General features: G+C 53.0%; 2 protein-coding genes across 4 annotated transcripts; both read left to right on the forward strand.

The window, feature by feature from the left end:
* Window positions 1–5967: 5967 nt before the first annotated feature.
* On the forward strand, window positions 5968–15592 carry LOC139604510 (translocon-associated protein subunit beta). Of its 2 annotated transcripts, XR_011683997.1 has the most exons (7): window positions 5968–6050; window positions 7805–7959; window positions 8876–8974; window positions 9356–9464; window positions 9621–9698; window positions 10384–10591; window positions 13524–15592. XR_011683997.1 is itself a non-coding variant. In XM_071455658.1 (6 exons), the coding sequence occupies exons 2-6, from the start codon at window positions 7805–7807 to the stop codon at window positions 10492–10494; spliced, it is 552 nt and encodes a 183-aa protein (XP_071311759.1). In that variant the 5' UTR covers window positions 5968–6050; the 3' UTR covers window positions 10495–10977. The 2 variants fall into 2 exon arrangements, 1 of the variants encoding a protein (XP_071311759.1); XM_071455658.1 differs by lacking the exon at window positions 13524–15592 and having other exon boundaries at window positions 10384–10977.
* LOC139604509 (cilia- and flagella-associated protein 45-like) lies at window positions 13227–19639 on the forward strand. 2 transcript variants are annotated; one of them, XM_071455656.1, is made up of 10 exons: window positions 13524–13568; window positions 16171–16298; window positions 16616–16757; window positions 17104–17274; window positions 17422–17600; window positions 17735–17864; window positions 18099–18245; window positions 18407–18520; window positions 18725–18918; window positions 19072–19639. In XM_071455656.1, exons 1-10 carry the CDS (start codon window positions 13551–13553, stop codon window positions 19445–19447), a joined length of 1599 nt encoding a protein of 532 aa, XP_071311757.1. In that variant the 5' UTR covers window positions 13524–13550; the 3' UTR covers window positions 19448–19639. The 2 variants fall into 2 exon arrangements, with proteins under 2 accessions (XP_071311758.1, XP_071311757.1); XM_071455657.1 differs by lacking the exon at window positions 16171–16298 and having other exon boundaries at window positions 13227–13568.
* The last annotated feature ends 1568 nt before the right edge of the window (window positions 19640–21207 follow it).

A 21207-nucleotide genomic window follows, 5' to 3' on the forward strand; every position in this document is an offset into this window, starting at 1 on the left:
GCACAGTTGCCAATAGCTGCTAAAACCAAAATGTATGGACACAAACTAGAACTGTGATAGGTGGTCTTTTGAGAAATCCTTGTGCTGTTTTTTATCCAGTTGGAAACTGTCATGGGCTTGAAGCTTCATCTGGCTGCATGGACCCAAAATCCACCTGAAGATGCCCAACATTGCTTACATAAATTACTGAACATGCTGCTGTGGTATTTGAAAAGCCACAAATCTTGTCAATCAAATGAAGTTCTAATGAGTTTACTGACTGTCACTTCTAGTCATTTTCCAAAACACAAACTATTTATTTCGGCTCTCAATTTAGTCCCCAAACCTCTAAAAAGCCAAAACCGTTAAAGGCCCAAACTGTTTTCACAGATGGCTCTGGGACCTCACACAAATCTGTCTCTACATGGAAAGACCCCACAACCCAACAATGGGACTCAGATACTGAATTTGTTCATGGGTCTTCCCAAATTGCTGAAGTCGCTGCAGTCATTAGAGTCTTCTCCAAATTCAAAGAACCTATTAATTTGATCACTGATTCGGCATATGTCTATGGTGTAGTGCAGTGGGCCGAAAATTCAATTTTAAGAGATATTTCTAATCCCCAACTATATGATTTACTTTCCCATTGTCATGGTTTGACACTGGCACCATGCCAGTGCCCCCATGAGGATACCTTCTCCCTGGTTTCTGCTGTGAGATGTGACCAGGAATAAGCAAAGCAGGCTCCTACTTAGGAAAGAAAGAAAACAAAACTTTATTAACTACACTACAACGACAGATAAAAAGGAACACACACATAGGGAAAATGAAAACCTTACAAATACATTTCCTCCTCCCCCCACCAAATTTCCAACACAATACATCTATTCCTCAAATCACCAACTCTTAGTCCAGCACCACTCTTCAAACAATCAGTCCTCAGTTCATCAAGAGGAGAGGAGTCCTTCTTGTACCATGGGCTTCCCCTGGAAACACAGCTGAAGCCTCGTGTGTTTCCGTGTCACTCATGGCACTGCCCGGAGTACATCTGCCCATCTGCCGTCCGTCGTGACCTCTTCCTTTTCATGTCCAGTGCTCTCACCACTGAACATGGACCAGAGCTGCTTCTAGGGGTGTCCTTTTTAAGGATGCTCTGTCCCGATCTAAAAAAGGCACAGTCTCTCCTTTGGGACACCTGTCCCCCCCATATTTTTTCCCCCCTTGGGGCCGAGGGGGACCAACACTGAACCCTCTTGGTTCCGTGGCCATTGCCTCCCCCTAGATGCAGTCTCTGTGTCACAAGGAACATGGTTCTGTCCATGGCTATACAAAAAGAGTCCAGCAAAAGCCACTCCATCATCTCTTCCCACTAGGATTCTTCTCTATTCTTCCACTATTTCTCACTCGCCCAGACCTCTCTCACACTTGCACATTCCTTCCTCATCTTCCACTCTCTCTTCTAGGAGAGGTCAATGATCTGTAAAGTTCTCATTCTCTGAAAAGGGGTTAAAAGCTCCTACAAGCAGCCGGCTGCACCCCCCCTTCTTCTCCGTCCCTGCCGTGCTGCCGGCACAGGCCCATGTTTATCAAGTCTCAAGGTTACAGTCCCAGGCAGCGGCTCTCTCTCTCTCTCTCTCTGTGTCTCTCGGGGTGGGGGGTGGGGGGGGGCTGCCCAATGGCTCCCGGTGTCTCTCTCTCTTTCCCTCTCCCACCCTTCCACCCCAGGGGTCAGGCCTACCTCTCCTGGCCACATGGCTTTCCCCTCCCCCTGCCCAGCCAGCAGCTGCGCTTTCCCGCCGGAAACCCAAAAGGACCCTCCCAGGGGAGAGCTCTGCTTTTAACCCCGTGTTCTCAGAGGCGGATCCATGTCCAAAATGGCCAGGTTAAATGCCAATATTAAAGTCTGAATATCCATTGGCCAAAACACAGCATCCCAAAGAACACATTTCCTGTCAAACCACCACACCCATTTAATTTATCTTTTGTCCCACAGATAACACCCATACTATATCATGCACACAAGATCTCATACCACCCTTGCTGGATTTATAGCAGATGGGAATGCTAGAGCAGATGCCCTAGTGATGATGGTTGTACAAAACACCCTACCTAATGTTTTTGAACAGGCTAGGATCAGCAGCCAATTCGACCATCAAAATGTTCCTGCACTCGTTAGGATGTTTAAAATTACTTGATACCAGGCAAGATCCATTGTAGCCACCTGCCAAAATTGTCAGGAACACGCCCTTTCTTCTGTCAGAGCTGGAGTCAATCCAAGAGGACTACAGAGTTTCCAGGTCTGGCAGTCAGACATGACATACTATGCCCCTTTTGGGGGACTAAAATACATCCATGTCTCAATCGACACCTTTTCCGGTGCAGTTTTTGCCTCTGCCCATGCTGGCAAAAAATCAAAAGATGCTATAAAACATTACTTTTTAGCCTTTTCCACCTTAGGAGTTCCACAGGAAATTAAAACTGATAATGGGTCTGCTTATACCTCCCTCCGATTCCAACAATTTTCTGACCAGTGGGGTATAAGACATGTCACAGGCATACCACACTCTGCCACAGGACAGTCCATAGTCAAGAGAGCCGACCTTTCCATCAAAAGGATCCTTGATCAACAGAGAGGGGGAGTCCAGATATTATCTCCCATTGAGAGACTGGCCAAGGCCCATTATGTGTTCAACTTTTTAAATAACTCATTTATGGAGCCAACTCCCCCAGTCATCAGGCATTTTACTAATTCGACTGCAGCCCACTTAAAAGAAAAGCCACCTGTGTTGATCAAAGAGCCTGAATCTAAACAAATTATGGGCCCTTTCCCATTAATTACTTGGGGAAGAGGGTATGCTTGTGTCTCTATAGCAGCAGGCCCAAGATGGATTCATTCCAGCAAAAAACATAAAGCCATTTCTGGGAACAGCAAGGCAAACACCAGAGCAACAATCAGAAGAACAGAATGAAAGCCTAAGAGAGACAGCAGCAGCCTGGAAAAGAAGAAGGAGAAGGACAGAAGAAGATCTCCTAAGCAGCATTGACCACACAGACCAAGACCAGGATAGCTCAGACATCACTAACCAAGATATATGACTTAGCATTTGTAAAAACTATGTTTTAGCATTGATATATGTTTCTTCTAATAAGCTGTGTTCAAACCCTTGGCTTACAAAAGAGAAAGTTTAGTGGGACCAGAATTTAAGTTTTACCTTTTAATCTCTTTGTTTACTTTTAGGCTACCCAAGTCTCCTGATACTAAATTAGCTAAAGTCAAAGCATGTCGTCATTTGTTGCCGCTGCAGCAGGAATCTGTACACTCTTCACTATGCTGCATGCCTTCAGCTGGGTGGTTCCACAGCCAAGCCACAATTTCTTGCCCATGGCCATGTCTATGGCTGTCAGACATTTGAAAGCATGTGTTTTTCCAGCCTGTTGTTGCATAGTGAGTCAATACAACAGAGCAACCAGCTGCTAAAAGACTGAGTACATAAGATCTACACAGAAGGCAACAACGACTGGCTCACTGGACTTTTCAAAGACTGGGGGATGAAAGGCTGGCTTTCATCTTTGGTTAAAACTGTTTTGTGGACTTGGTTTAATGCATTCATTGCGCTGGTTATTTTATCCATTTTTGTTAAATGCCTGCAAAAAACTACAGCAGAAGCCTTCTTTTTAGAAGACAAAAAGAGGGGAGTTGTGGGGCCCAGGGGCCTACTGTTGGAACTTTAACCTCAGGGCAAAAAGAGACAACTGTCTGAATGTAATGGTCTCGCCCATGGGCATTTGCAGACTCATGTTGATGCAGCAGGTTTTGTTGGTACAGAACAAAACCGGGTGCACAGTTGATACACCCAGTTCAACTGCTGTTATTACCTTATATGTACTCCCCCTAGAATGTTCTCCCCTCTCTTGTCCCCTATTGGTCCTGACTTACTGTATTGCTCTGCCCTTTTTTCTCCCCATAAAGAAGCCAGTGTTCTCAGCCCCATTTTGTCTCTTACCCCAGACCCCCTTCAGTGCAATTAACAGCATTTGGAGTTTTCACACAAGGACCTGACTCTCACCTCATTTGTCAGCAGTTTAAGCCAGAGTGCTCTGGGCTATTGAAGTACAGGTTGTTCAGAGATACTAGTAGCTGACATGCTGCAACACTGGGAAAATTACTTCTTTTTCCCATGGAAAATGGCCTCTACTTGCAGCCACTCCACAGGCAGAATGTCTGGTGCCAAGCTAGAAATTTGCAAACTTTGCAGGATTTCTCCAAAACTAAAGCAGCCAGCAACAAGGACCCTGCAAGTCCTTAGAGCCTCAAAGGCCACCTTTAATCTGATACACAGACCTTGGGGAAAGGACTTCCTTTTCCATGGAATATGGACTTCGTTTGCAGCCACTTGCACTTGCAGATCATGTGGTGCCAGGAGAAATTTGCAAATTTTATTGGATTTCTCCAAAACTAAAGCTGTCAGCAACTAGGACCCTGCAAGTCCTTAGAGCCCCAAATGTCAGCTCTTATCTGGTACACAGACCCTGGTGAAATGACTTCATTTTCCACTGGAAAATGGCCTCTGTTTATTGCCAGTCGCCCTGGCAGATAATGGGGTGCCAAGCTAGAAATTTGCAAACATTACTAGATTTCTCCAAAACTAAAGCTGCCTGTGACAAGGAGACTGGAAGTCCTTAGAGCCCCAGACGCTATCTTTAATCTGATACCCAGACCTGGGGGAAATTACTTCTTTTTCCCATGGAAAATGGCCTCCATTTTTGGCCACTCGCTCTGTCAATAAAAGGGTGCCAATCATAACATTTGAAATTTTACTAGATTTCTACAAACATACAGCTGCCAGCAACCAGGACCCTGCAAGTCCTTAGAGCCTCAAACACCACCTCTTATCTGATCCCCAGACCCTGGGGAAATGACTTCTTTTTCCCATGGAAAATGGCCTCCATTTGTGAACGCTCGCACTGGCTGATAGTGGAGTGCCAACCTTAAAATTTGCTAACTTTTCTGGATTTCTCCAAAATTAAAGCTTTCAGGAACTAGGAGCAAGCATTTCCTTAGAGCCCCACATGCCACCTTCGAGGTGATATCGAGACCCTGGGGAAATGGCTTCTTTTTCCCAGAAGTAAAATGGCCTCTCTTTGCGACCACTCGCACTGGCCAATACCAGGCTGCAAGGTGAAAAATTTCACAAACTTTGCTGCATTTCTGCAAAATGAAAATTAGAGGGCAGACAGAATTAAGGGAATTGAAATTTATATATTTATCGAAGGGTCTTCACATTAAGGGCAGATGAAGCCTCCCCAAGGGGCTACACCTAAAATCGAGGACGACCAAAAACTTTTCAGATATGTTTGGTCTATTTATATATCAGTGGTTAATCCTGCAAATACAGCTTCAGATAATGAAGTAATATACCCCCAGTTCCACATGTGAGGAGCAAAAACTGTACAGAGGAGGGTCTGAAGCCTTTCTCCCACTTGAGGTAATCAGCCTGATAGATGCAGGCACAGAACTCTCGGGGTATCCTGGAGTGCTGGAAACACTAAAAGGTTTCTTATGCTGCTGGCTTTGCACTAGGGAGGTCGGGACACGTCTTGTTCCGCGGCAGCAGAAGGCTGCAGCCTGTCCGGGGAGTGAGTCAAGCAGGGAGTCCTGAGTGCAGGAAGGGAGACCCCGGAGTTCGGTGCACCTGATTCTTGAGGAATTTAGCCCTGCTCCTTCTCCTTCACTCCTTCTTCACTACTTTACACATCTCCCGCGGACCTGGGCAGGCTGCTCGCGTGGCCAGAGCTACTTGTCGTACCGAGATACACCTGCTGCTTTTCTACAGAGCCTTCCCTACGAGAGCCCGGCCCAGCACGGCGCGCCGCCCGCCGCTACTTCCACCACCGTGGGCAATGGGCAGCGCAGGAAGCGTGTCCTGCGCAGGCGCGGAGTCCCTTCGTTTTCACGGGCTTAGACTCCATTTCCCAGGGGGCATAGGGCTTGCCTGAGTCGCGGTTCGTTTGCGCCATTTCCGCCACGGTTGCGCTGATTCGTCTTTGTAGCGTTGGCGGCGGGAGAGACGGTGAGGGGGGGGAGGTTCGGGGCAGCTGGAGGCCGTGTCCTTGGCCTTCGGGGTGGGTCCGCTCGTGGGCTCTGAGGCGTCAGGAGGGACCGGCCGGTTTCTGGAGCTGGAACGTCAGAGCCGGGGTCTTCCGCGGGCAGCGTGGGTGAAACCGGACGATTCCCTGTTGGGAGGTGTCCTTGAGCCCCTCTGGGCCCCTGGGCTTCGTGAGTGGGCAGGAGCAACCTGGGCTGCATGCGCTGCTGTGCGGCTGCAGCAGAGCACGACTGGGAGGAAGGAAGGGACTTCTGGCACCTGCGCCGGGACGGGCTGGGCAGCCGGGTCCATGCCAAGCCCGGGAGGTTCAGCGAGGCCAAGGGCAGGTGCTGCAGCTTCATTAGGGCAACCCGACACACAAACAGGCTGGGGGGAGAATGGATGGAGAGCACCCCTGGGAAGGATGTGGGGGCATGGGACATTGACAAAAAGCTCAGCACGCTGTGGCAACGTGCATTGGGAGCCCAGAAAGCCAACACTGTCCTGGGCTCATCCCCAATAGCGTGGGCAGCGTGTGAGGGGGGGATTCTGCCCCTCTCCTCTGCTGAGACCCTCCCCTGCAGAGCTGCCTCCAGCTCTGGGCTCCCCAGCACAGGGAGGACAAGGAGCTGCTGCAGTGAGTCCAGGGGAGGCCACAGAGATGATCCAGGGGCTGCAGCCCCTCTGCTCTGGACACAGGCTGGAAGAGCTGGGGGTGTTGAGTCTGGAGAGGAGAGGATTCCAGGGGGACCCTAGAGCCCCTTCCAGGGCCTACAGGGCTTCCAAAAGAGTTGGAGAGGGACTTTGGACAAGGGCCTGGAGTGACAAAACAAGGCTTTCCACTGCCAGAGGGCAGAGTTAGATGGGATATTGGGAAGAAATTGGTGCCTGTGAGGGAGGTGAGTCACTGGCACAGGTTGTCCAGAGAAGCTGTGGCTGCCCCATCCCTGGAAACATCGAAGGCCAGGCTGGATGGGGCTTGGAGCGACCTGGGCTCGTGGAAGGTGTCCTTGCCCTTGACAGGGGGGTGCAATTGCATGGTCTTTACAGTCCTGTCCAACCCCAACCACCACCCTGTGACTGTGGAAGGCAGAGGCCCTGACATTGAAGCAGTTTTTGAATTTAAAAGCCCCATCAAGTGTCCTCACTGGTCACATCTGTAGTGTTCCTGTTGTCTCCTTGTCCTCTCAGCAGGGTGGCTGCAGAGGCGCCGTGTTTGGATAAGTCAGACCACGTGGCCTGAAGCAGGGAATTGTGCAGAGGATCATAAAAGCCACTGGAGGGAGTTGGTGGTTCTCAGTGGCTGGAAATAAGGAAGAATAATGTTGGAAGTGAGGAGCTGTGCTTTCTAAAAACTAATTCTGTTGCGTAAGACAGTGCTGGAAAGTTGCCAGGCTTTGCAAGGGCAATTAACCATTAGTTGCTAAAACTGATGAAATTGTTAATTACCAAAGCTTTTACTCTGGAAGTTACTAGAAGAGGCTTAGTGATCTGAAAGCTTTGCCCATTATTGAGATGTACAGGGCCAGGGCTTGGACTTGATGATCCTGTTGAGTCCCTTTCAATTCAGGATGTTTCATGATTCTGTAAAAGGGAATGGTACTGGCCAGGGCTTTGACAGGGGACAAGACTGTGAACTTTTCTTCCATGGCTGCAGATTTGGGACACTGCTGTGTCTCACAGGCAAGTGTTCAGAGATTTCAAATGATCAGTGACGTTCCATTTCTTTGTGCTTCTAGATGAAGCTCCCTCTTCTTGTCGTGTTTGCTCTGGTGTCCGTGGCTCACTGTGAGGATGGTGCCAGGCTCCTGGCCTCCAAATCTCTGTTAAACAGATATGCAGTGGAGGGCAAGGACTTGACTTTGCAGTACAACATCTACAATGTTGGCTCCAGGTAAGCCCTGTCCAGGCTTCAGTACTGACCACGAGCACATGTTCTCTGTGTGGCTGCAGGGTTGGCAAGGCAATTTCTGAGCTCCGTGATGTGCTGTTGCTTTTTGCTCTCTCTAACTCTCAGCTTTCCAGCAATGCCTGAAGGATTGACCCTGAAATTTGCCTATTCCTTCCTCTTCCCTGCTTTCACCTCATGGCTGCTCAAGCTGTCAGTCCAGCATGGTATAGTTCCTGTGGTGTCCTGTGACACTCTGTTCCCCATGCCTGCAGCTCCCTTTCTTGGCTTTGTAAGCTTTTTTTCACATTTATTCTTTTTAATGAAAATTCCTTTTTGCTATCAGGATTTAACTAAGGACCTGTCAAAGATAAAACAGAACTTCCACCATGCTGGTAAAAAGCTTCATTTGCAGAATGAAAAGCTGACTGGACAAATGCAGGACACTATTAAAGGGCTTTGAGATTTTGGTTTTTTAGATTTTTTTTTTTTTTAAGGCAGAATAATGCATACTGAGTGCAGTACTGCTAACAGAATAATATATGGTGCAGTAATGTTGAATTGATACAACATTAATGTGATCCTGTAATTTTATATGTGGGATTTGGTTATTATTTAGGCCAGCATGTGTATCCATGGGATGGTATCTGAAGTTCAGCAAACTGCCAAATTGTGTTGTGGAAAAAATGGTGGTTTTCCTGTCCTTGTGTTTGTTTCTCTCAGCTTTGCCTTCCTCCCTCTGCAGTCTCCCTGTAAGATACCTCAGCTCTCCTCCCTGTCTTCTACTGGTGACATTTCATCTCTGAAAAATCAATTCTTCCATTTGGTCAAGATGGAAGTGTCAGTGCACTTTGCTGCAGAGCCTATGAGCAGATGGCAAAGCTTAAGATTCCTGTCTCATCCCTCTCTTTGTTGTGTTCAGTGCTGCCTTAGACGTGGAGCTGTCGGATGATTCTTTCCCTCCAGAAGATTTTGGCATCGTCTCTGGCATGCTCAGCGTCAAGTGGGACAGGATTGCTCCATATCTTTTCATGTTTTGAAGTTTCTTCCAACTCTCTTTCTTGCCCCTGAGCATCCTGCAGCTTAGTCCTATCTTCATCTGCTGTCCCTGAAATTCCTTCCAGAGCCTGGACAGGGTGCCAGATCCAAACCCCTCCTCTTCTGGATGGTGCAGTGTAAAAACAAAGTTCCTTGCAGACAGGACCAGGTCCTGGGGTAGTTCCTCTGCCTGTGGAGGAGCAGCTGGGTCAGCCTTGGCTGGGTCTGGCTGTCTGCGACCACGAGCACTCAGATCTGTTAGCAGCACTGACTTTTTCACCTGGCTCCTGGTTGCTCTTTCACATCTCCTCACTTTTCTTCCTGGGCTGAAATACAACAGTGTTCCTTAACGTCCAGCTCCCAGAGTGAACAATGTGTCCCACACTGTGGTTCTACGGCCTCTCAAGGCTGGGTACTTCAACTTCACCTCTGCCACCATCACGTACCTGGCACAGGAGGGTGCCCAGGTGGTGGTAAGTGGCTGATTTATGGGATCCCTGCAGACACACCTGACCGTGCTCCCGGAGCTGCATGGTCGAGGTGATGCATGTCTGTGTTGCTCTCACCCTGCCCAGTTCTGGAGCAAGCAGGAAAGGTGGCAAAGCCTGTCTTTTCCCTGCCTTTTCCAGGTTGGCTTCACCAGTGCTCCTGGGCAGGGAGGCATCCTGGCTCAGCGTGATTTCGACAGGAGGTTCTCCCCTCACTTCGTAAGTACCTTTCAATTGACAATGGAAAAGTGCACCATGGCAGCTGCAGCCCAGTGTGGTGGCTTCCTGCTTGCACATGGTGTGTGTGACTTGCCCTGCAGTCACCTGGAGAGCTGCAGAGGGAGCTGGAGTTGGTTCCTGTCAGTTCTCCAGAGAACTATCACAGAAACAGCTCAGTTTCCATCCCAGCTCCCTCTGTGAAGAAGCTGCACTGTGGCATTTGAGGCAGAAAATCTGAGAGTAGAATCTTAAAACCAACTAGGCTGGAAGGGACCCACAAGGATTGTAGAGTCCAACTCCTGGCCCTGCAGAGGACAACCCCAGGAATCCCAATCATGTGCCTGTCAGCCCTATCCAAACTCCTTGAGCTCGTGTCAAGCTCGGTGCTGTGACCACTTTCTGAGGAGCCTCTTGCAGTGTCTGGGAGAGCATCCTCTGGGAGAAAGAGCCTTTTCTTAATATCCAGCCTTTAATGCTGGCTGTCCTGACACAACTGCAGGCACTCCCTTGGGTCCTGTCACTGGTCACTGAGGGCAGAGGTCAGCGCCTGCCCCTCTGCTTCCCCATGTGAGGAAGCTGCAGACAGTGTGAGATCTCTCCTCCCTCTCCTCCTCTGACCTCATTGCTCTAAGACTCCCCTGACCTGGATTGTTTTGACTTTTCTCTTAACAATTTCTCCCTCTAGCTGGACTGGGCGGCATTTGGCGTGATGACCCTGCCCTCCATTGGGATCCCCCTGCTGCTCTGGTACTCGAGCAAGAGGAAGTATGACACCCCCAAGAGCAAAAAGAACTGAGCAGAGTCCAGTGCTAGCAGCAGCAGTCCAGAGCTCGGGAAAGGACACCCCCAAACCCCCAAGAACAGCGGCTGGGTCAGGATCCATCCCCCGCGAGGTGCTGCCTGCATTGTGCTTCAGCCCTCTGGGCAAAGGATTCGGTGGCTGCTGCAGCAGCTGTGAGGTGTCCTCTGTTCAAATGGAGAAACAAGCAAACAGAAAAAAGAACAAGCAGAAGTCCCAAACTGCCTTGTCCAACCCTTTTGGAGGCAGAACCCCTTTCTCCTCTGCAGCTGCAGCAATCCGAGCAGCGAAGTGTGTTAGTGCCCAGAGGGGCCTGTCTGTGGGGCTCTGCCCCCTGTGCTGCCTCCAGCTCCCATTTGCCTGCTGCAGTTTTCTGCAGGGTGTCATATCTCAGGGTCCCCTCCAGGTGCTGCCTGCCCTGTGGGACAGAGATTGCTCTGCTAATGCCACAAACCTGATTTGATAGAGGATGTCACAGCTGCTGCTTTGTCCTGTTGATGCTGTTCTCTGACCCACCAGCCTGCCCAGGTCCATGGTGGGCTTGTAAAGCCATGAGGGTGGAGTGCAGGGAGGAGGATCAGGGTTAAATTCCTCGAGAATCAGGTGCACAGGCTGGGAAACTCTCCCTGCACTGGGGATGCTTTGCTTGACTATACCCACTCACAGCCCACTCGCCATGACAGGTTCCAGCTTTCTGCTCACAGTGGATCAGGACATGTTCTCTGCCATCAGCTCTTTTCCTGTGCCATTCTCTGACCCTCTGTCCCTTTGGATGACATGGAACCACCTGGGACACAAAATGGCCGTTGGTGGCTGAGGAAGGCCCTGCTAAGAGGGGACACTGGAGCCCAGGGCACAGGCTCAGTTGGTTCCAGCAGCAGCTGGATCCAGTATTCCCAGTCTGCAGGAGGGGACTTAGCTGAGGCACAGAGCCAAGGGTGGGGAGCTGAACCACAGCAGCCCCACCAAGCCTTGCTGTGTCTTGAGCCACTACAAGGCCTTGGGGGGCTCCCCCTTCTTATTTTCCATAATTCCCAGGCCAGTGGACATGCAGTATTGTCCCTCAAATTCTTGTGGCTGTGTCAGGGGTCTTCCCACTGCAAGACTGAAGTCCTCATGTTTGCGGAGAACCCTTTTGGAATTCTTCTGCCAGTCCTGGCAGCACAGTATCACCATGTTCCCCTCCAGCAGTGCCTGTACCAGCCTCTGCAGCACCAGCCAGTCTGAGGGACATGGGACCTGTCACACCTGATGTGACCATTGACTACCCATTGGATAACATCCAGCACATGGATGTTGTTGGACAGAGCAGGAGACAGGCTCTGGTCACACCAGGGGGGTGACCCATGAAGCTGAGCCTACCCAGAACCCTCGGGGTCCCCATGGGTGCCAGGCTGGGGACACAAATGCCCCTCACCATCTGAGACTCTCACGGGGGGGTTGACCACTGCCAGGTCTGTCACACATGTAGGTGCCACTCTCAGTGACAGAGAAGTTGTCATGTCTCTCCTGCCCCCAGCACTGCCCGTCCTTGTACCAGGTGGTGGCACCAGTGAGCCCTGGCAGGTCAGTGTCACCCGGTCCCACAGCACTGGCGTCCAGGGAGGCTCTACGAGGAGCTGGGTGGTCTGAGTGCCTGTGGGTGACAGGGGACACCAGCCTGCCAGGGCCAGTGTGGGGCTGGGGACAGCGGGATGGGGACGTGGCATCCCCTGAGGACTCACCAGTGAGGCCGAGGGTCTGGGCTGGAAGAGAGAAAGGACAGGGCTCAGTGGCGGTGGCACTGCAGGTACAGCGGCAGAAGGGCATGGGGTGTGAGGGCTGTCCCCAAAGTGTCCTTGTGTGACGTGGACCCCTTGGAGACAGGGACACTGTGGCCACCCCGTAGTGAGGCAGGGCACGGGGACGCTGGGGACACCATGGCCACGCCATACTGTCAAAGATCACGTCCACCAGCCCCCTGATGCCTCCCCAAATCCCTGTCCCACCATTAATGTCCCCACCTTCCTGCCCCAATGACCCCGGTCACCTCACGCACAGGCTCTCCTGGCACTGGGGACTTGAGGGAACCCTGCAGTCCCCCTGTGCCAACTCCCCTCCCTATCCCCGGGGGGTGAAGCCCATGCCCAGGGTGCTCACCCCACAGGAGCAGCGCCACCTTCCCGACCATCTCGGTGTCCCCAGCCATGTGCACTGGCTGTCACTCGCTGCTGTGGCCACTGCTCCACTGGGTGGTGGCTCTTTGGATGAAGGGGAAGGAAGCGAGGTCACCTCTTGTCCCCATGTGTAGGTGGCCCTTGGTCAGGGCAGGGTGGGGACCTTGTGGGACATGGGGTGATGGTGGGACATGGTGGGAACATTGTGTTGCCTGAATTTGGAGGCTGAGGCTGTGTAGGGAGCCAGGGAGGGGTGTCCAGGGCAATGGGGTGCCCAGGGATGGAGTCCCATGGGAATGGGGATCCCAAGGCTTGGGTAGACTCAGAATCGCAGATGAGGGTCCCAAAAGAATGTGACCTCCAGGGATTTGTGATCATGGGGTGGACGCTGAGGAATGGGGATGCCAGGGGAAAGGAGGGACTCTTGTGAGAATGGGGGTCCTGGGGGAATCAAGGGAAGGGGTGTCACAGGGTCTGGAATTACCAGGATGGGGTTCCTTGGGAATGGGTATCCCAAGGAATTGCAGTCCAGGGTTGGGGGGGGGGGGGGGGGGGGGGCCCAGGGAAGGGGAGATAGAAGGAAATGAGATTCCATGGTTGGGATCCCAGGGGAATGGGGATGGCAGGGATGGGCAGTGGCTGGGTGGGCCCATGGGTCACAGCTTCTTCCCTGGATGCCTCAGATTTTGGGATGACCCAGGGCCCAGCATTGCCTCCCTGGGGTGCTCATTTCCTGTGCATGCATCACATGGAGGTCCTGGGTAGCTTGGCCTCTGTGCCCTCCCCTGCCCTTGTCCTTTTCTTCTCTTTATTTTTCTAATTTTTCCTCATTTTTGTGCCATGTCCCCTCACCCCTGGTTCCTGGCTCAGCAATCCCGGGGAGCACATGAGCAGGGAATGGACTGGGGGACCCAGGTGAGGGGGGAAAATGGGGTGAGGTGGTGCAGGGAAGAGTAGGGAGGCCATGTGGGATGGAGGTGTTGGGCTGTGCCCTCTCAACACTTTCTTTTTCCTGGACAAGAAGGAAGAGGCCATTTGTGCTGAGTCAGATGGGGAAAGGGGGGGTTCTGTCTTGGAGGGCACATCCAGAGGCTCCTGTCCTGGGAGGTCCCTGTTCTGGGGTTCACCTGAGGGAAACCAGTCCAGGGGGTGACACATCATGGCATGGGGCATCCTGTCCATGGGGGTGGTGGTGCCACCTGTCGAAGAGGTGGCACATCTTCGGGACTCCTGTCTATCCAAGTGTGAGGCCCAGCCATGGCCCAGCCCCACTGCACAGGGATGGCCATTGCCCAGCCCTGCTCTGCCCAGCCCCAGGTGGCAGCCAGCACCTGAGGGTCCCCCCCGCCCTTTTGGCTTTGATTCTGGCAGCTTTAGAGCTGCTGCAAAGGTGAGAATTCTGGGGGCGGAAAAGGCCTGCCTGTGGTTTGCTCAGCCCTGCAAGAAGCACAAACCCCAAAGGGAGCCCAAGTAGTGGTTCTGAGAGGGCCTTTGATGGTTTTCAGAGCAGGACTGGATGGAAACCCCCCATGCAAGGGCAGCTGTGAGGGAACCAGTCTGGAAATGCAGCAATTGATCATTTGTTCCCTCTTGCCAAGGGACTGAGAGAACCACAAAACTACTGAAATCCCACAACAATCTGCTCAACAGCCTGACCTGGACCCTCCTTCTCCTTCCTGCCGGATGCCCCGCACCCACCACAGCCGCTCTCTCACTGCCCTCTTGCACCTGGATGGGGAGAGAAAATTGAACAAAAGTTTTCTGGTTTGAGACAAGGACCAGGAGAGATCACTCATCAAATCCTGTCACGTGAAATGCAGGCTCAGAATTAGCAACATGAATTGAATATTTGCTGACAAAATCGGAGCAGGATAAAGAGAAGTCAAATAAACCCTTCAAAACACCTTCCCCCCCACCCCAACCTCCCTCCAGCAGCACAGGGAGATGGGAAGGGGGGCCCCGGGCAGTTTGGCACAGGTTGTTTCTGCTGCTGCTCAGCCAGAGTAGTTGCAGTTCTTGCCCTTCACCAAACTGGGGTCCCTGCCTTCCATGGGAGTCTCTTCTCCAGCGATTTCTTCAGTGGGAGTCCTTCCTGCGGGCTGCAGCTCTGCCCCAGCTGCTCCAGGCTGAGGCTCTTCCTTGCCCAGGCTCAGTGCCCCAGGAACTGCTCAAGCAGGGGCTTTCTATGGGCTCACAACTCCCTTTGGGCATCCTCTGCTTGGCCAGGGGCTCCTGCAGGGCTGCAGGGGGGTGTCTGCTCCCTGGGGACCCCCACAGGTTTTGGGCAAATCTCTGGAGACCCTTATGCCCCTCTTTCCTTCCTGCAGGGCTGTTCCTCTCGCAGCCTTGGAGTGAAAACCAGGTTCACTCTCCTGTGAAAATTTAAAAAGTTTAATAAAGGACAATAGGAGACAAGGACCATAAAGCAAAAGTTGGCACTCAGCCAAGAGCATGCTGTTCTCTTTGGGGATCCCCCTTAAATACCTTTTCCCTTATATCAGCCTGTTGGGTATTCATAGACCCTTATGCATAGTAAACTTTTCCCCCAAATTAGTTTACATGTTCCAAGAACTGTTCAGCATATCTCCACCTTGGATCCGCCTTTTTAGAGGATGCATATTTCTGGGTTGTGCTTTTAGTCCTTTTTTATCATCATCTTCAGTTTTGGGCCTTGGTCCACACTGTCTTCAGATGGTGAGTGCTGATAGTTGGCAGATCTGTAGCAGGTGTCCTCATCCTATGTTCATCGGATGTTATCCAATCCAAGCAGGCATTTTAACACAAGCATACTTATATCAGCTATTTCACTACTATGTCTAAGATTAATTAATACCAGAAATAAAAATTATATCTTTACAACAAAGCTACTTTCACATCCCACATATAAAATCCATTATAACATTTGCAAAAAGCCAATATTATAACATGTATCTATCCTCTTGGCTGCCTCAATTCCATCTCTGCCTTCCCTTGGATTTGCCCTTCCCAGCTCTCAGAGCTTCCACACCAACATCCCCGTCCCCCATGCCCCGTCTGCTCCAGGACATCCTGTCAGTCCCGGGAGCTGTTGGGGGCGCTGCCATGGCAACAGTCGGTCCCGACGTGTCTCGACAGTGGCTTTGGGCACTTTGTCACAATCGGTTCAGACACATCCCAACCCTTGGTCCCATCACATTGGGATGTCGGCTCCAGGACATTGTCACACCTCCAACACTCTATGAGAGTGCCATGGCAGGCGCGAAAACTGGCTCAGGGTCTCGGTCCCTCTGTCCGGGAGACTCCTCCCGGGGATCCCTCCTCCCGCGCCGTCAGCAGCTTCGCCCACCAGGATTTCAGTCCCTCCTTCCCAAGGTCTGCCCTCGGTCTTCCCCTGACCCCCAGCCCCTCCGGCCCCTTTTGGTCATGCCCCTGAGGGCACATCCCGATTGAGGATCCAGAGCTCCTCCCAGGATCAGTTGGTGTCCAGGGAGCACTGAGCGTGGGGATTTCGGATCCCTCACATCGTCCTTTCCCACAGGTCACGGGCTCCAGCAGCCCCATTGTGATTCTTCAGGATGTGCCCAAACCGCCTGAATCACAGCCCTCTGTCAGATATAAACCAAAGACCACCAGAATCATCACCAGGGACCTGATCCGGGACCTCGTGTAAGGCTGTGCCCAAGCCCTGAGGGGTTTTGGGAGAATGGGTGTCAGCGCAGCATCCCAAAATCTCTAGGGAACAGGGATTGGCAGTGTGCCCTGGCCACCCCTGGGGATCCTGCCCCCTGCATCCCAGCCTGGTGCCACTTTCACCACACTTTCCCTTCCCACCTCACCCCAAAACAAGAGAGCCAGGTCCCCAAGGCTTCCTCAGCACTTCCCATATTGATCTGGTCTGACATGGTGGCTGAGTGGGCAGCTCAGGGAGCACAGGGACCTGTTGTGGTCACCATGCCACTAAGCTCTCTCCCTGTGCCCCCCAGCATTCCCCAGGAGAAGCCCCAACTGTGTCTCATCATTGGAGAAAAGGAATATGAGAAACTTAAGGAATCAGCTCGAGCCCCAACTGAGGTGGAGCATTGGGACAGGCTGAAGACGCTGAGAGCCAGACAGGACGCTGCTTTTGTAGGCATTTCCCTTTCTGCTTCCCCCTTTTCTGGCTCCACAGCTGGGTTTGAGGGGTGGTGGTTCCCGCAGGGGGTCCTCCCTCTGTCCACCACATTTTGGGGCACAGGGGAGGCTGCAGGGCTCAGGGCTTCACTGAGAGCTGGGCAGCATCCCTGAAGGCCCAGCACTGCCAACCTTCGAAGGGCATGGGGTGTCTGCCCAGAGATGTGGGGAGGGGTGCCCATGGGCGTGCCAGGAGCCCGACATGTTCCCACTCAGTGTTGGGAATGCAGCACCTGAAGTGTGACCCCTGTGAGCCCTTGGGAAGGTGCCCAGGATTGGGCAGCACTCTCTGTCCCCACAGGAAGCCCTGAAAAAGGCCCAGATCGAGGAGCAGAGAAAGGCAGAACTGGAGGCCGAGAGAGACCATCAGAGAGAAGTGGAGGAGGAGCTGCAGCAGGAGGAGCAGAAGCTGCTGCAGCGGGTGACAAGGATGAGGCTGGAGCAGGAGGAAGACGTGCGGGAACTGAACGCGGTAGGGCCGGCGCTCCCCTCTGTCACCTGGCACTGCTGAGCCTCCCTTGCTCCTCGTGCTCCCAGGCTCTTCTTCTCCTTCCCTGGCCCTCCCTGCTCCCTGTGTCCCAATGCGGCTCCAAGCCACTGACACCTCTTGTCCTCACAGCTGTTCCTCAATGCCAAGTGCAACATGATCCGGGACAAGCAAGTCCTGGAGAAGCAGATGATCCTCAAGGAACTGGCGGAGGAGGAGAAGCGCCTGGATAAGATGATGGAAATGGAGCGGGAGAAGGGCATGGAGGTCCAGGAGGAGCTGGAGCGCCAGAGGAAGCAGGAGCTGATGAGGTGAGCAGGAGGCTCCCTCTTCCCCATGGAGGCATCTGGTCCATTCCAACCACACCAGCCCTGTCCATGCCAGTGTTCCCAAGATGGGGAGCAGGATGGAGCCACAGGAGACCCTTCTGCTCTTGTATTTCCAGAGCCCGGCAGGACATTGTGAAACAGATGGAGCAGAATGCAGAGGAGAGGGCATTGAGGGCTGAGGAGCTGTACCAGGAGGGCCAGAGGCAGCTGGAGCGACTGGAGCAGATGAAGAGGGAGGATCGGAAGGTGGGAGCAGGGAACAGGGGGGTGCAGGGAGGTTTCCACCTGGCTGGAAAGGGATTGGCAGAGCTGGATCAGCTACACTCAGGGAGTGGGGACAGCATCCAGCAGGATCAGAGCTATGGTCCCTTGGGGACATAGTGACATCCCAGGGTGGTGGCCCAAAGCCTGCCTGCCCTGAGTGATGAGGATGGAAGAGCACTGGACTTGGTGGTCTCCAATACTGCATGGCATTTCCAGGCCTGGGAGCAGAAACAGGAGCGACTAAAGCAAATCCATGCTGATATTAAACATTTCAATGTGGAAAGCCAGAGGCTGAAGGATCAACAGCGGGAGCAGGAGAGGTTGGAGGATGAGCGGGTGCTGGAGCAGCAGCGGCAAAAGGCTGTAAGAGCAGTGGGCTCTTGGTAGGGTGGGCAGGGGCTGCAGGAGCTGTCCTCGGGCTCTGTCCCATCCTGGGGCGCTGTCCCATTCTGGGGCTCTGTCCCACCCTGGGGCTCTGTCCCATCCTGGGGCTCTGTCCTACCCTGGCACTCTGTCCCCCGTAGGAGCGTGAGGCCGCCTTGGAGGCGGAACAGCAACAACTGCACCTGGAGAAGGAGAAGGAGCTGGCCCGGCTCAGGGCCACACAGGAGCGGGCCCAGGACTGGCAGGCAGAGCAGGTGAGTGGCCCAGGAACAGGTGACGTGCTCCCCTGCCATTGTCCCTGTCCCCAGACTGGCGAAGGGGCAGCACCCCTGGATGTGGGGGGTCTGTAGGACCAGCCCCTGGAGCCAGGGTATGTCCTGAAGCAGAGCTAAAGCCATGGCCAAGGGCTTCCATGGGTGCCCCTGAGGGAAGCCTAGCACTGTGTCCTATTTGGGCAGGATGCTCTGAGGGCCAAGAGGAACCAAGAGGTCGCAGACCGGGAATGGCGGCGGCGGGAGCTGGAGAAGGCACGGAAGAAGGTCGAGCTGGAGCAGCAGCTGAAGCAGGACCGGCTGGAGCAGGTGGCCCAGAAGGAGCAGTACCTGGCCATGCAGGTGCAGCAAGACCGCCAGGAATTCCAGAGGGTGCTCAGGTGAGGCACACGGGACTGAGGGATGGCTGAGGTTGGTGGCCAGGGGCTCCCAGTTCCAGCTGGTGGCTCTGGGGGCTCCAGTGCCAGCCCAGGTGCTGTGCCAGATGTGGGGGGATGTGGTGGGGTCACTGAGCCAACCCAGCTCTCCCACAGGGCCCATCAGGAGCAGCTGGAGCGGGAGAAGCTGGAGCAGGAGCAGAGGGAGCTCCGGCAGCGTGCCCATGCCGAAGATCTCCGGCGGCAGATCCAGGAGCTGCAGCAGGAGCGGGAGCGGGAGCGGGCGGCTCTCATTGAGGAGGGCCGGCGGCTGCAGAAGGAGGTCTGGCAGCGCAGCCAGCGCCTCACCCAGTTCAGACAGCAGAAGCTGCAGGAGTTCAGGTCAGGGGCTGCCAGTGCTGCTTCCCTGTGCTCCTTGGGCTCCCCGAATCCTTCCTGGTGTCCCAGCCTGGGCCACCACCCAGGTCCCTCTGCATCCTCAGCAAACGAGACCTGCTCTGGGGCCATGGTCCCAGATCCATTGGGAACCTGATGGATTCTTTCCTCTGCAGAGCCACTGGAATGCCCGAAAAGTACTGTGCCCAGGTGGAGCGCAAAGCCCAGAGCCAAGCCAACAGAGCCCCCTCCTAGGCCCCAGCCCCACCAGGAACCAGCTCCAATTCCCCACGGATTTGGGGTTCCATTTGCATTGACTAAATTTTCCAATAAACAATGTTTCTGAGAAGATGGTGTTTTCCGTCCTTCCCTGGCCTCAGGGCTGTTTGGGAGGAGCTGTCCTCAGGGCTGGAGGAGCCTTGAGGTTCCTTGTCCCACATGTCCCACTCTGGGGTTGTGTTACAGGTTTAGGCTTATTAGTGAATTTTTGCCATTTGTCATCTTAAAGATGATGGAAGAAAGAGGGGGTGATGCCCCAGGGATGGATGGCAGGTGAGTAAGTTAACAAAAGAAGTGGGTGATCGCTCTGGCTAACCACCTGTTACAAACAATCCAGACCCCAAGTGGGAATGAGTTATAGAAGTTTTACTGAGAACAAAAAAAATCAGCAAAGCAAAAGAGACTGTGCTTGGGAGCATGGCAAAATGCCAGAGGCTCATGCGCAAAAATGGTGGGTCCATCTTTTATACCCCTGATATTGCATCAGCTTTATGCACATTTATGCATATTCCCTGACTGGGAAGGACTGGCAGAAACACCCCATTCTAAGTGGCCCAGATGCCCCATGGATCCTGGGCATTGACTACCCCAGGAACAGGTACTTCGAAGACCCAAAGGGAAGTCGATGGGCTTTTGGAATCGCTGCTGTGGAAACAGAAGGAATTGAGCAACTGAACACCTTGCCTAGACTGTCCAGTTGGTTCTGGACATCACCAAACGAGAGAAACGGCCAAAGCTCTCCCTCTGCACTGACACATGGATGACAGCCAATGTTCTGTGGGGGTGGCTGGACAGACAGGAAGAGGCCAATTGACAATGTAAAGAGAAACCCATCTGGGCTTCTGAAATGTGGCAAGACATCACCATCCAGGTGGAGAAGCCGATTGTGAGAGTCCACCATGGAGATGCACACGTGCCTAAGAGTCAAGCCAACAAGGAACATTGGAATAACGAACTGGCAGACCAGGTTCCCCCAGTCAAAGCATCACAGGTAGATCTGGACTGGCAGCACAAGGGAGAGTTGTTTCTGGCTCCATGGGCCCATGATGCCTCAGGTAGAGATTTCACTTCTAAGTGGGCACAAGGCCAAGGGGTGGATTTAACCATGGACGCCATCTCCCAGGTTACCCACGAGTGTGAGACATGTGCTGCCGTTAAGTAGGCTGAGAGAGTAAAGCGTCTGAGGAATGGTGGGCGTTGCAATAAGTAGAGGTAGGGAAAGGCCTGGGAGTTTGATTACATTGCACTGCCACAAACCCGCCAAGGTAAGTGCTATGTGCTCACCATGGTGGACACAATCACCAGATGGCTGGAGATGCACCCAGTGCCTCACACTACTGCCCAGCACACCATCCTGGGCTTGGAAAAATAAGTCCTGTGGTGATATGGCATCCCAGAGTCAGATCATGGAACTCATTTCAGGAATAGCTTAGTTACCACCTGGGCACAAGAACACAGTGTTGAGTGGGTGTATCACATCCCCTACCATGCACCAGCTGCTGGAAAGGTTGAACAGTGTCATGGATGGTTGAAAACCACTCAAAGAGCTTGCATCGGGGGACCTTCAAGCACTGGGATCAGCATTCAGCAAAGGCTACATGGCCAGTCAACACCAGAGTCCCTTCACACTGTAGATGT

Source organism: Agelaius tricolor, unplaced genomic scaffold (assembly GCF_023055355.1).
Source record: "Agelaius tricolor isolate 1412-34295 unplaced genomic scaffold, bAgeTri1.0.p SCAF_52, whole genome shotgun sequence".
Taxonomy (NCBI): domain Eukaryota; kingdom Metazoa; phylum Chordata; class Aves; order Passeriformes; family Icteridae; genus Agelaius; species Agelaius tricolor.